This window comes from Salvia hispanica, chromosome 6, assembly GCF_023119035.1.
Source record: "Salvia hispanica cultivar TCC Black 2014 chromosome 6, UniMelb_Shisp_WGS_1.0, whole genome shotgun sequence".
NCBI classification, from domain to species: Eukaryota; Viridiplantae; Streptophyta; class Magnoliopsida; order Lamiales; family Lamiaceae; genus Salvia; species Salvia hispanica.
In genome coordinates, this window is record NC_062970.1 from 24,748,810 (window position 1) to 24,764,365 (window position 15,556).

General features: G+C 34.9%; 1 protein-coding gene across 1 annotated transcript; it reads left to right on the top strand.

Annotated features, from left to right (window-relative positions):
• The first annotated feature begins 4,508 nt into the window (after positions 1-4,508).
• On the top strand, positions 4,509-13,012 carry LOC125194997 (probable pectinesterase 29). The gene is made up of 6 exons (XM_048093206.1): positions 4,509-4,615; positions 10,628-10,753; positions 11,440-11,599; positions 11,685-11,897; positions 12,413-12,654; positions 12,844-13,012. The coding sequence occupies exons 1-6, from the start codon at positions 4,509-4,511 to the stop codon at positions 13,010-13,012; spliced, it is 1,017 nt and encodes a 338-aa protein (XP_047949163.1).
• Positions 13,013-15,556: the final 2,544 nt, after the last annotated feature.

The window sequence follows — 15,556 nt, forward strand, 5'->3', positions numbered from 1 at the left end:
TACGTGGCGACCGCCGCATGCGCACAACAGCGGTCCGCCACCTGCTCGCTGGAACAATCTGACGATGTGCGGCGACCGCCGGACAGGCCGCGGTGGACCGCCACCTGAGAACAGTTCCCAGTGCGATTTTTTGAATTTTAAGAATTTTCGCCCCGTCGAGCCTCGATGCGAAATTTTTCAAGGTATGTTTTCTTTTTAGTAGTTTACTCACGTCCCAACCAACTCTCCAAACTTATCTTACACTTTGTTGTAAATAAGTTTGGGGGGATGAAGTGGTGGACCGTGAGTTTAGGTTTTTGTTTTAGGGTTTTCTTTTTTATTTAAGTTTTTGCTTTTGTTTTTCAAAACCCCGTAGGAGAATTTTGTGTTCTAAAAATGTTTTCTTGAATCCATGTCGTGAACTTAACATGAAGAACTTAGAAACACGCATGCTTAGGGACACACTTTAGACCGAGTTGTCGATGATATTACATTCCATCTATGTTTAAGTATGGCTTGACGTTTTGATTTGATGGTTTGGTGAAAAGGTGCATAATTAGTGAATTGTTTGTTCGCCTTGATTCATGCTTATACCTTGTGACGATTTGAGCCTTAATTTCATTCTTGTGTGATTTATCTGCATTCGTGTATATGTTTCTAGAACTTGCTCATAGTCTTGCCTAAGTTTACATAGTGTTTAAGTTGATTTAAGAGGATGATTGGCCATCTTTTCTTAGCCTACTATTATCCAAAATTTTCGACCCTCTCAATATTTCAAAAAATTTTCCCTTTGGAGCCAATTTTGAGCCTTTAAGCCTTTTCTTTGGAAAGCCAAATAATTGAGGACAATTCCTTGGGTTAGTTAGCTTTTGTTATCTTCTTTTGTAAAGGAATTGGAGAGATAAAGAGGAAAGTATAAAAAGTAGTGTGCTTAGTGTGATTAAAGTACAAGTTGTGAAATAGAAAAATTCGAAATATGTGTGCTTGATCTTAGATAAGATGCCTATTAAAAAAGAGAGAGAGAAAAGAAAAGAAAAAGTTGTGAAAGGTTGTGAAAGTGAGTTGAAGAAAGAAAGTGTCTTGGGTTTTAGAAAAGTGGAGTCACTTTAACTCTACTTGGGATATTTTATTTTTAGTCACTTTTTAGCCAAATATTTCTCACCTACCAAAGAGCCTACATTACAACCAATGATAAAGACCTTTCGGACTTTTGATGCTTAATCACATCTAGTAGAGGAGGGATTAGACTTTGAGCAAGCCTATGGTAAACTTTGCATGATGCATGATTTGAGTGTTTATACGCATTACCTTTATACACTTTGAGAGTGAGAGAACACTTCCCATCTTTGGAAGTTTGCCACATGTGAGTGCGTGAATTCAATGTGTTTCACGAGTTAGTAATGAAAGTGCACTAATAAGCCTTGCTTGATTTGATTGCATTAATTCATGCTTAATCTATTCTTTCATCTTTTGAGGCAGTTATGACGTCTAGTCCTTGTGCATTCCGTGCATCTATTTTTTTTGTTCGAGGACAAACAAAAATGTAAGTTTGGGGGAGTTGATACGCTCGGATTTTGCACTGTATTAAGGCCATTATTTGGTCCATTTTTTTATGTCAAAGTCACTCTACACGTCCATTATTTGCATATTTTATCTATTTTAGTATTTTGACATGTTTTGTGAGAAATGTGCATAATTGAGCCGAAAAAGGGAGCCAAAACGCAAAGTCTGAAAATATGGAGTTAGACGGCGACCGGCGACCGCCGGCGCCTGGCGGTCAGAGCAGTGCAGCGGTCCGCCTCGGAAAATTACACTTGGAAGAGAGTCTCTCCCGACGACCGCCGGAAGTCATGCGGCGGTCCTCCGCCGAAGGAACAGAGACTCTGGACTCCAACGCGGCGACCGCCGACCAAGGTGCGGGCGGCGAATCCGAATTGCCCTAGATCTGCTCCAAGATTTCCCATATTTTGAAGATCTTTTCCTTCTACAACAAGGATTGGCTTTCCCCTATAAATAAGACCTCAAGCTTCATCAAAAGAGAGAGCTTCTACTTGCAAAATAATTCACAGAGATCAAAAGCTAGAGTACTTCAATTGTGCAAGGATTTGGAGAAGGATTTCAAGATCATCAAGAACGGCAAGGATTCAACCTACGGGTTTTATTTTCTTTAGTTTTATATTCAAATTGTTTTCCCTTCAATCTATGTGTTTAGCTTATTCCATTATGTGTAACTAAACTCATAGGATTCTAGGGATGTGTTAGTAACGACTTTGGTTATACAATTCCTTTTTCTATTTAATATCAGTTTTGTTTTTACTTTGTTTCTTCCCTAAGTTAATCTTGATGCTTTATGATTGAGTGACACAATCGTGCATGATTTAATATAACTTGCTTCATAACTGTGAGAGAGTTCTAGTGAGTTAGATCTACTTAGTAGACGCTACAGTTAGCTTCCCTTAAAACGGCACTGTTAATTGAGAGTGAGGACTTTTCAAGGGTCTTAGGAGCTTTTTGGAGTTACGTGTTAGGATTGACAACCCTAATCTTGTAATCAACGTTTGTATCGCATGAGCATAAGCTAGGCGACTCGTCCTATCAAAGTAATAACTGTGCTAGGGTATTATAGTTTGGAATTTGTATGACCATAACTGTGAACGCACATCCCTGGAATTCTCTTATCTCTATTGTTTATCTTCGTGTTTTAATTGCATCTAGTTGTTATTTGCTTTCTATTGTTTTTAGTTTTCAAAAAGTTTTCAAAATCTTTCGTTCTTCCAGATAGTAATTGAGTCTTAGTAGAAAATAGACACTCTGTGTTTTCCTTCCTCGTGTTCGATATCCGGTATTGACCTTTGGCTATACTATTTCTATTCTGTATACTTGCAGGTATTAATAGTGCTAAAAAATAGTGCATCACACGCACACACACCGAGGCGCGCACACACACGCACGATCCTCACACACACACACATGCATCTCATTCATCAATTGGTTTCCTGTAACATCCCTAACCCGAAACTTGCATTAATTTGCATATTATCATATTATATTGGCATTGCATATTAATTGTCATTTATACTAAATTGATACTGAGTGTGTTATAGAGGATATATTAGTTGTTAAGATGATACTAGAATATATTTATTGTTGTGATGACTCAGTATAGTCGAATATATAGATAGCTTTGATTTACGGAAATAATTATAATGGTATTTTAAGTACAAATTAGTATATATATAAATTAGGTAAGTAAAATGTGTGTATGTGCATGTGTACCATATAGTACTAGTATTTATCTACGTACGTGTATATATATATTACAAATGATAGTATTTCTAAATCAACATAATATAAATAATGGTAGTATCATGTATATATGTAACACCCCAACTTTTTCCATTTCTTTTCAGTTGTTCCCGAAAGAACGTCGAATTTTAAGTCGATTTTAGCTTTGGTTTCACTTAGTCAATAGATGGAAAATAATATACACATTTGGGCCTATTAGATTTATTCCTTTTCATGTCCAATTATTCTTCTTGAGGAGCCCACTTATTTTTCTTGAGTCCATTGAGGGTTCACACCTTGCAAAGGAATTAAACGCAGATTACTACTCCCTTTGTTGTTCCACAAATTTTAGCAACACCAACAAAATAGGAATGAACGTTAGACAGGATCCAGTATATATCAGAGCTCAACCGATTCCACGATCTCCACGTTTTTCATCAGTTCCAATCGATTCCAACAAAAATCGAGAGTTAGAAAATAGATAAAAGAGAGAGTGCGCGAATTAATAAGAAGAAAGTGAGAAAGAAGATGGGTTTCTCCGAATTTGGAAACGGGAGATAGGAAATGCAGCGACAGACAAATCGCCGTTTTCACGGCGTTGGTGGAGCTGCGCGCGACGGAGGGAGACTCAGCGGCAGCGACAGGAATGAGAATTCGGTTTAGTTCTGTTTCGGGGATTTCAGTTTTGATTGTGAGATATCAGACAGATGTGAATCACAGTTAGTTTCTGAACTGAGTAGATGAGAGAAAGATGCCATACTGATTTGGTTGTGGATTTGAAAGGAGAGAGAGAGAGTGCAGAGATTAAGAGAAAACCGAGTGCATAGAAACGAAATTTGGGATAGGTTGAGCAACGAGGAAGAGATCGGCGCTGACCGAGACGATGCGGGACTGAACGGCGAACTGGACAGCGGCGTTTGCGACAGGATACCAGTCAGTGGCGGCGGTTGCCGGCGACAGCCAGAAACGGAGATGGAGAGAGGTCGAATGAGGGTTGGGACAACCAAGTTCCAGCAAGGACGACGGTGGCAGCAGCTCCGTCTAGAGGAGCTGCTCGACGGCGAGCTCACCGTCACTGGACTGCAGTGACGGTGGAGTTCGCGAGCTGGCGACATCAGCGGCGGATCTGGTCCGAGTTGGAGCCACCCAGCCGCGCACTAAGTTGCATAGGAGACGGCGGCGAGACCCCTGGAATGACGACGGCTGACGGTGACTGAGAGTTTCCAGAGAGAGAAAGATAGTCGATGGCGGTGCTGAATCGTAGAGAGAAAAATGAGAGTAGCAATCTGAGATTTCCAGTGGAGAAGGAATGGGAAGAGGGAAAGAGTTGCCGTCAAAATTTGAGAAAGAAGTAGACGTAGAGGAAGAGTTGCATGTGCTATGAATTTTTGAACTTGAGAAAGAGACAGAGAGTAGGCGATTGAAGGGAGAAAGAGAGAGAATGACTGAGGAAGGAATTGAGCACTTTCAAATCCTATATCTGAAATTTACGTAATGAGAAAAGAAAAGATCTTGTTTATTTGAGTTGGTCTGGAACTTGAATACAAGAATGTCAAGAGCTCACACAGAGTCAATAGAAGGATGAATACGATGTGCTAGAGTATAAAATTTCCTAAGGGATATTGAAGGGTAAGATTTATACATGCATACTTTGTCTAAATTAAATTTATTGTTCTTAAAGTCTAATTTTAGCATATTATGTTCTTTCGAAAAGAGGATGATTTTGCATGCTATTTGAGAACGGATAGAGAGACGAGTTGAGGATTTTAAGCGAATGAGGTGCGCTTTCTTTTTAAATAAGGACTATGTCCTAAGTATGTTTATTTTTAAATGGTGCAAAATATGTTGTCATGCCATATTTTTATGTTGATGTGGGACCTATCTGAAGTGGCTATGCCATGTATTGTTAACGAATTCGGGTCCCAGTAGGGCCGCAAACCCTGCTCGGACTGGTGTACACCCAGTAGATCGTGCGCTATCTCTTTGAGTTGGCCGGTCTAGTGACTTGGAATGTGGCCACATTCCTTGTCATGTAGTTCAGATATGGTATGGTGATGTTGATGATGTTGAGGTTGATGGTGATGATGATGTTGGTGAAATGTTTTAGTGACTCGGGCCCCTTTCAAAGTTAAAACCCCGAGGTCACTCGTTAATGGCATGATAAATAATTTTTATAAAAATGTTTTCGGCATGAGATTAAAGAGGATATGTGACAGTCTTGCTCTGGATCTGATATACAATGGCAAAAGACCTACGGGTCATATACAACATAATAGACCTACGGGTCAATACAAAGAGCAAAGAGGGACCTTCGTGGAAAGGTCAAATCAAAGAGGGGCCTTCGTGGAAAGGTCAAAATATGCAAAGAGAGGCTTTCGTGGAAAGGTCAAATCAAAGAGGGACCTTCGTGGAAAGGTCAAATAAATATAAGGGACCTACGGGTCGTATACAATGGAAATCCCGGGCAGATACCAGGCTTGATGTGTCACAGAATAATAAAAAGAATGGAGAGGCATATGCATATGAATGTTAAATTGTTTATGATATTTATTACTTCTGGTGATATATGTTGGTGAATGAATGTATTTGAGATTTGTATGTGGAATTAAAGGTGAAAATTTATATACACTAAGTTGTGGCTCATATAAACCACTAATATTTTTTTTGGAATAAGATATCAATGATTCGTGGGTTGATGTGAGTTACAGTTATTATAAGGGTCGGCGGCTGACGCATTTTGGCAACCTTCTCCTCCTCATCATTTTTGCATGTGGATAAATGTGTAGTATATAGAGTGGTGAGAGGGTCCCACTGCTTTTTAGAATGTTTGAAATATGTACTTGATAAAGGTTGATTTTTGAAATTATATAATATGTGTGCTTTTGAAAATTTGAATTTATTTATAGTAAGTGTATAAGTCATAAGGGTTGAGGTGTGACATTTCCCCTTTTCACTCGATCTATATGCATGAGGGTTCAAGAACACCGATTAATCGGTTAGATGAGAAAAGATAGATCAAAATACCCCTTCTTGATAAAAACGATCAGTAGAAACAAAGTAAAATCTTGATTCTTCAATAATTCTTGAGGCTTGCACTTGAATTCTTCTCAAAAGATGAAGAATTCTTGGAGAAAAATAGAAGAAAAATTGAAAGAGAGTGGGAGAGAAAGTGGCGTGAACTTCAAGAGTTAGGGAGGCCTGATTTTTTATTTAGGTCTAGGGTTTCACTCTTATAGAGTGCAAAATATAATATCTTTAATTAAATAAATTAAAGATTTGAGAAGATTTGGAAGAGGGAGTTGGCGTGATTTTTAAGGAGAAATAAGGAGGAAATTCAACATCTAGGCTATTTAATTAGCCTATGATTTAATTTGGTATTTCACGGAGTAGAATAAAATATCACGGAGCAGAATAAAATAATAAATCCCACTATTAAAATAAGGAGTAGGCGATTTCTGCCTATTAAGTTATGCTTAGGATTAATTTAGATTGTCACGGAGTAGAATAAAATAATAATTATCCCAATAACAGTAGGAAAGTGGCGTGATTTGAGTCTCTCCCACAAGGAATCAAATTCAAATCCTAATTTAAATAGGATATGGCAAGACCTCCTTAGATATGGTAAGATATGCTAGGATATTTGAATTTATTCATGGAAGGGAATAAATAAGGAATCTAATAATATAATAAAATAATTCTTTCTCCCATAAATAGGAGATTTTCGAAATCTCCATGTATAAGCATAGGGGTCGAAAATTTCATAGAGGAAATAGAGAATAATTGGACTTTGGATTTAATTTGGATAAATATCTCAGACGAATAATTAAATCCACGAAAAAATAGAATTCCTTTCCAATAATCATGGTGGTCGAAAATTTCAAATAAAAGATGTATGATATTCATGATAAATCCTATTTAGTCTCACTCATCCCTAAGGAAATAATTTCGCCACAATATATTTCACACCGCATCAAAATATTCACACAATCATGTCGCAAATTTCAACCATTTTGACTATTCCACCTCCACGTCACATTTTCAACGACGTTGACCATTCCACGGCCACGTCACATTTTCAACAATATTAACTATTTAACAACAACGTCTTATACTCAACAGATTTGACTATTCAAATCAATCTCAACTCCAAATCGCAATTAGGTCACAAAGAAATCATGCAATTAATTCACTCATCATTTAATCCACATACTTCATAACATTAAAAGCATTTAATGCAAAAATTTTATGGTTCGAAAATTAGGGTTCGAAAAGTGGGGCGTTACACAAAGTATGACCTAAAATGATTTTAACATGACATTAAACACAAATCTTATAATATGACCTAAAACTGCTCAATTATGACCCCCCGTGTTTTTGGTTAATTGTTGACCATTAGATCATCTAATCCTAGGGCCAAGATTTGGGCTGCATTTCTGGATTTAAACACATACTTGTTTTGATCATCTCCCGTATCACATAACTTTAAAACGCATATAATTTTCTCGATTTTAATTATTTTTTCGCACAACATATATCAATTTTATAAGGATTTTAACGAGATCTCACTTGCATATGTCCCGATGTCAAAATTTGAAAAAAAATTAAAAAATTTTCAATTTTTTTCATACAACAACAAATCTCAACATAATATATAAAATATGTCAATATAAGAGCATCCACAATGGGTGCCCGATCTCACGCCCGATCGCCCGAGATCGGGCTCGGGCGTCATCGGGCACCCACTGCAGGAGTTAGGCACGCCCGACAACGACCGACCGATTGGTCGCGACCGATCTCTCGCATGATCCATCGGGCGTGAGATAGGGCACATTGCGACACGACGCCCGAGTCCGATCTCGGAAAAAAATTTAAAAAAAAATGAATTTTAATTATAAAACCAATTTTTAATTCTAAAAAATTGATTTTTAAATTAAAAAATTATTTTGTAATGAGCATTGTGACTAATTTTTAAAGCACTACAATGAGTAATCGGCGGTCACAAATCTTTAAATAGGATTTTGAGCATTAAACAAATTTTGTAACCTCCATCTCCATGTCTTAATTTTATAATTTATGACGTTTTAATTCCATAATCTCTCATGTCCTACTATTGTGCATATAAAAGGCATTGAGCTATGGATGAATTACACACCAACAAAAGCATTCTCTACTCCCTTTCAAGCTCTCAACATTTTATTGTACATTTTGGGAACATTGTATTGCTCTATTTTTGGAGCCCCAACATGTTCATCGGTGCCTGGCGGATTTGAGATGCAATATGCGTTAGGAGGAAGTCGGTATATAAGAGGGTTTTTCTTGACTAGAATTAATAGTTTTGTTTATTTTATAATTTTCACTGTAACGTCTATTTCATTTATTGTTGTTTTTTTATTACAATAGTTAGAGCACCGCGTGTATATATGGTTTAAGAATTTTATCCTGATATTTCTTACTACAATTCTTGGAGATAGGGGAATTGTAATATCCTTAACTCGGAACGTACATAATATTTATCTTCATCTTTACAAAATTTATTATTTTTGTATATTTATATTGTCACTGACACTATAATTATGTTAAGTGGTGTCACAACAAATAATATTTGATCACTTATGATGATTAATAAATTCATGTACATATAATTATAGGGGTGTACTTAAAAAATAACTCAAATTAGAATCACAACATCCTTCCAACCATATACTGCCACGTGGCATATATAAGCAACAAAACAACGTTATTAAGAAACAAACTTAGTGGATGACTTATATGAGCGGATTGCATAAAAGACTAAAATGCAAAATAAATTGCATTTAATGCAACATAAACTGTCTTTTATACAATCCGAGGTAATTTTTATGTGTCATCATTTGTTGCTTAATATCGTTATTATGTTGCTTATATCTGCAACGTGGGTAGCATGTGGTTGGAAGGATGTTATGACTCTAAGAGTGAAAGGACAATAGTGCTATGTTGCTTATGACTCTAATAATATAAAATCGAGTCGATCAAACTTTTAGTTGTTCAAATAAAATAAAATAGTCTAATACCAAATTTTAGTTTACTAATACTTTGAAATTATGATTTAACACTTAATTGTTCTGGGATACAACTGATTTTATATGGAGAATCCAATTATCTTATCTATAGGTGAGCATGCTGAGTAATTAGATATATTTTTACAAAAAGAAAATTTACAGTATTGAGAATATTAAAGTAACATAAAAAATAAATGTTTCATGTTTCAACAAGTCACGCTTAAAAAAGGTAACTGCTCCAACTTTTAAAAAGTCATAATGTAATAATATCATTTCAACCTATTAATGCAATGTTATTTTTGTGTAGTTTATCATTCGGATTTTTTTATGGTCATAATTTGATGTTTTGAATATTACTATGAGTGATCGATTCATTATTTTGTTAAAAGTGTGATTTACATTTTTTCAGTAGAGAGCTATGGTGGATTGTTTTAAACATATTTTTCAAAAGTGCCAATACTTGATATAAGTACTCTTCATCGTTGTCCAAATATTTGTACTTGTTTAGAATTCCATTTTGAATATGTTTAATTTTATGTCTTTAGATGTAAAATTAATTGAGGAGTATATAATTATTAAACTGTTATTATATAGTATATTTTTAAATCTTATATAGTTATATTGTTTCTCATTTTAATTATTATATAGTATATTTTTATATTTTTAAATCTTATATAGTTATATTGTTTTTCATTTTAATTAATCAATTAACAATTTAAAATTGTATGACGAAAAAATATTCCGCCGTGCATCGCACATGGTTAACACTATTTTAAATGGAAACACAACTTAAAACTTGCGGTCTTGCCTAGTGCTTGAAATTCAAATTATATCCATTATAATTTAATTTAGTTTTAATTATGCACCATTTTCAGCTTAGTATTTTGCTAATGTAACGTACATTTGTTGGACCGTGCATTAATATTATTGTGCAATCTCATAAATACTGACAATTTTGGTTAAAATTGAAATCAAATTCAGCATAATTTAGGAAGGAGAAAAAAAAAACCATATAATTATGAAAAAAAATCAAACATTTGACTATAAATGAAAAATAAAAGGAATGAAGACCATCATTTTATGAACAAGATTATGATGCTTATTCCTTGTTCTTTGACTTCATAATTAAATGCTAACATATACACATGTATACTCAACTGAGTATATATACGTATTAACCATTCGAGTAAAATAATAATTGAGCATACACTCTGTAATAGAGCAAGGTCTTTTGGTTTACTAAATTCAATAGAAAAAATTATGGCATCTCTTAAATGGTGCATCTGTATATTTTTGAGTCTCTTTTCATCAATTTCTTCGATTAGTGCCGCAATAATCGTGGTTGATCAATCGAATCGAGGTGGTTTCACAACCGTACAAGCTGCCATTAATTCTGTTCCTTCCGACAACACCAAATGGACTACCATTGACATAAAAAAAGGCATTTACAGGTTAGTAACGATATTCATTTTTCTTCTTAGTTTGTCCCGAAATAAATATCACATTCCCGGCCACTTCTAATGGATACCCGAACCCCTTCGTTTCCTAATACGCTCGGATACTAACGCTTAAGGGGTGGAACTAGTGAGAAGCTATTAGGGCTTAAACCCTACTCCCTCCATCCAACTAAGTTACACCATATTCATTTCTAGGACGTCCCAATAAAGTTGAGTCATTTCCTGTACCAACTTAGTTGGGACGGAAGGAATACTATTTTCTTCTATTTTAAAATTTGTGCAAATTATTAAAATATATTTTCAACTCATATCAATTTGATGTCTATAAAATTATAAAATACTTCCTTCGTCCCACAATAAGAGTCACATTTTGTCATTTCGGTCTGTCCCACAATAAAAGTCTTATTTCACTTTTGCCATAAATGATAAGTAGTTCTCACATTCCACTAATTCGCTTCATTCACATTTTATTATAAAACCAATATAAAAAAATGGCGTTCATATTCCACTAACTTTTTCAACCCACTATTCTTTACATTTTTTTTTAAATCCGTGCTCACACTATATATTACTCCTATTATGGGATACAAGGAGTAGTTGAGTCTCTATCAATGTTTTTTTTCGGCGCACGCCATTGCAATCGCGCCTCAGTCTCTTATAAACCTTATTAATTTGTGCAGGGAACAAGTGATTATTCCTAAGAATAAGCCATTCATAATCCTGAAAGGAGCAGGAATTAATGACACCATCATTTCGTGGAATGGTCATGGCCCCATTGATGCAACCGCTACTTTCAGTACCGAAGCAAACAACACAATCGCGAGGGACTTATCGTTCGTGGTAATAAACACATGCACCATGTGCTAAAACTAATTAAGTTCTTTCAAGTAGGATTATTAGGTTACTAACTATTTGGCATGTGCAGAATTCTTACAACTCTCCCCCAAAGCATAATAGAAATCCGGTGGAGCAGGCGGTGGCGGCACGGATTAAAGGCGACAAATCAGCCTTCTACCGTTGCGGATTCTTCGGATTGCAAGACACCTTGTGGGATGCTCAAGGCAGACATTACTACAAAAGCTGCACCATAGAAGGTGTCATAGATTTCATATTTGGTGATGCCCAATCCTTGTATGAGGTAATTAGTATATTTACTTATGCATTTTGAACATATTAAATTTACGGGATTCCAACTCAAAACCAATTGAGTAGCTCAAAAAACTTATACTAGTATACTGATTTTAGCTTTCTTTTGTCATGATTAGGAATCACACTAAAATTGTTAGATATCCGTTGGTAATTAGTGATGGATAATAGTCCGCCGGAAAATTTGTCGGAAAATAGCGTGTTTTCTGTAGCTTACAATTTCGTAAATATTCTGATTGCCAATATATGGGTTTTTAATTTTTATAGAAAAAATGGTCTTTTCAAAAATTTAAAAATAAAGTCAATTTAGTAGGTAACAATTTGTTGTTATTGAAAATGTGATACTTGTGAAATGAAAATTTGCCTAATCTGGGAAACATTGTTGCCTTATATATCCACCAAAAATACTTTCATAGACCACGCGTTTATTTGATCATATAATCCTTCAAAAACTAAATCTTATAATGCATAATCAGTCACAATAAACACTACCTTGATTCTTTGCAGGGTTGCACTATATCCGTAGCTGCAGGGTCCTATAAGGGAATAGGGTTCATTACAGCTCAAGGGAGAGAGAACCCTAATGATAGGAGTGGGTTCGTGTTTAGCAACTGCAACATAGTTGGGGATGGGAAGGTATATCTTGGAAGGCCGTGGAGAAATTACGCTAGAGTCCTCTTTTACAACACACAAATGTCCGACATCATTGTCCCTCAAGGATGGAATGCTTGGAAAAGCACCGGCAACGAGTAACCACATTATTCTCATTTTAATTTTAGGGTTATTTGCTAGTAAATTTTAAGCCAAATCTGATTTTGCACACTAGCTTTGACATGGTATGCAAAATCAGAATGTATCTATCCATTATTAATAAAGAATTTATGGGAATCAATTTTCATCCATAGAGATCTAATTAATATTCGAATATGTACTTGCAGGAATCAATTGTCACTATCGGAGCATAAATGTAAGGGTCCAGGTTCGAGGACTTCTACGAGAGTGGGATGGCTGAAGAAGTTGAGTGATGAAGAGGCTAGCAAGTTAGCCAACATTTCCTTCATTGATAAACGTGGATGGATTGAGAGAGTGTTTAAAAAGCTCAGTTAAATACATACCAAAACAAGCATAATTTTATGTACGATTTGTACGTATAGTCATAATATTGAGAGAGTGTTTAAAAAGCTCAATTAAATATTATGACTATGGGCCATATAATTTTTACAAATGAGTCCAATTTTTGTCTAATGAACTTATACTTTTTTTTTTACATATTTCTAACGATAATAACAGCAATAAATGATACTCCAAAATACTAAAGAACTTTGAATTTGAATCTGATGGAAAGACGAAATTTGTATTCTTAAATGACCTTAATGCAATAATTAAGGTAACTAACACATCTTAATAACTAGAAATGATACGATATACTACTTCCTTGGTCAAAAAAAAAAGAGGGATTGTGGAGACGGCACATGTTTTTAAGTAAAATTGACAAAGTAAGAGAGACAGATCGAAACGGTAATTGGAGTATTATTAGCGAAGAATATGTCTCATATTATAAGAGAGAAAAACTTACCTAATATAGAAAGTGGCTAATTTTTTTAGACACAAAAATTGAAAATTGAGACTATTTTTATGGGACAAAGGGAGTATCTGTTAGGGTTAGTATAATAGAAACATGTTTCGAGAGTGTATAGTGATAGCACAAGTCTCGAAGAAGTATACGGTAAAGCATCACTTTGCACCCAAGGGAGATAAAGTAAAATTATCACAATGGGTTTGTTTTATTATAATATGTTCTCAATAAAATATAAATAAAGAATATGAGTCTAAGGGGCTTCTTGGTATGATGGAATGGAATGGTGGAATGGAATGTGATTCCTACTTCCATTCTATTCATTTGCTTGGTATGATGGAATGAATGAATGAATGAATGGATGAAAATGCAAAGGAAATCCAAGGAAATTGACATTTCATTCCTATCTTTATTCCATTTCAACCGTCATTCCATTCCACCCTCATTCCATTCCATCATACCAAGCATGGCCTAAGACTTTTACATTGTAGATTGAGTAGAGGAATAGGTCATCACAGTAAGTGGTTCAGCCAGACTCATGCAGAAGAAAATTAGTATATAGTTTCACAAACCAGATAGACTTTGACTACTTATTACGAAAGTTTGTAGTGTCTGTCTGAAAGTTTTTCTTACTTGAGGAAACTAACGGCAAAGGTGTGTTACAACACTGAATGTGATCTAATGAAGAGCTGAATCCTTAAAGCTATCTACTGAAAGATATCGTCCCGGCAATTTGTATTTCTTAATTTGTATTTCTTAATCATGTCTATAGCATTAGGCCTATATTATATGCATGAATTTCTTAATGTCATTGTGATGTGGTTCACCATTCCAATTTTAAAGGATGATTCAGACCAGACAACATGTCGTTTCGTGACCGAACGGGTCGATCTAATCGAATTTTTAAACATGGGTGTAGTACGTTGATAGTTGTTTTGTAGTTTTTAAATAGTAGATTGACATGTTTATTGTTGAGTTCCTAACTTGAATCATGTCATTGCATCAATTATACACCAATTGTTTATTTTAATAAGTTTATTGACTTTTCAAGGAAAAAAAAAAGGGGTAAATTGATGATTCTTAATTAGTGATCTCTATTGATAGGAATCTCTTCTTCTGTGAAAGAGCTTTGCGTGGTTATCTTGCATGCCTCAATCAGAGTTATATAAATTAAGTTTTATAAATATTGCGTGGTTATCTTGCAGTCACACTTAATCCACCCCGTTTTTTATTTCCTTTTCTCTGTAAGTGATTTGCTGCAGGGAGCAAGTGATATTCCTAAGGATAAGTTATATATTAGAACAAGGTGTATTGGTTTTCTTCATTCATAGGAAAAAAAGATATGGCGTCTTGGTGTATCTACACATTTTTGTCTCTTTTTTCATTGGTTTCTACCATTATCACCCAATGATCGTGGTTGATCCATCGAAGCAGGGTAGTTTCACAACCGTACAAGCGCAAGCTGCCATAAATGTAAAGGAAAGTAAGTTGAAAACATTAATGAAATATGAGTCTCAACTTTTTATATTAATTTTATCATATAATGTGAGTGTAATGAGTTAGTGGAATGTGACCCTACTTACCATTTACGATAAAAAGTGAAAGTGGACAATTAATATAATACCCCGCTCAAATTAACGTCCTTGAACGTTTATCGAGTAAATAATTATATTAAAACAAGTAGTATTTTAAACTCTATGTTTTGTGGTATTAAATTTTTTGATGAGTTTTAATTGATAGTTAAGAGCCAACGTGAAACTAATTTTGATCAAGGACTTTAATGTACAAGAGGATACATGAAACGATAAAATAATTGCCCATGTACATTTATAAAGCAGAGGGATATTAAATGTCTATTTACATAATATAGTCATTTCTCTTCAAATGAGAAAATGTATTAGTTATATCTAATTTATGATGTTACAAAAATGAGCTAAAGTTTCTTCGCAAAGCTAGTATTCTATCTTCAGGAAACCCCAACTTCCTACAAATGATGGGACAAGTCAGAAACGACAGTGTAATAATAGTGTAGTAACAAAAATAACTTCTACCATCTTTAACCATAGTCAACATGT

What these genes read in the sequence shown, in the direction of transcription:
- LOC125194997 (XM_048093206.1), top strand. Translation starts at nt 4,509, where the DNA reads ATGGCGGTGCTGAATCGTAGAGAGAAAAATGAGAGTAGCAATCTGAGA. An exon ending in ATAAAAAAAGGCATTTACAG is followed by an intron (nt 10,754 to 11,439) that starts GTTAGTAACGAT and finishes TAATTTGTGCAG; the next exon opens with GGAACAAGTGATTATTCCTA. An exon ending in ATGCCCAATCCTTGTATGAG is followed by an intron (nt 11,898 to 12,412) that starts GTAATTAGTATA and finishes GATTCTTTGCAG; the next exon opens with GGTTGCACTATATCCGTAGC.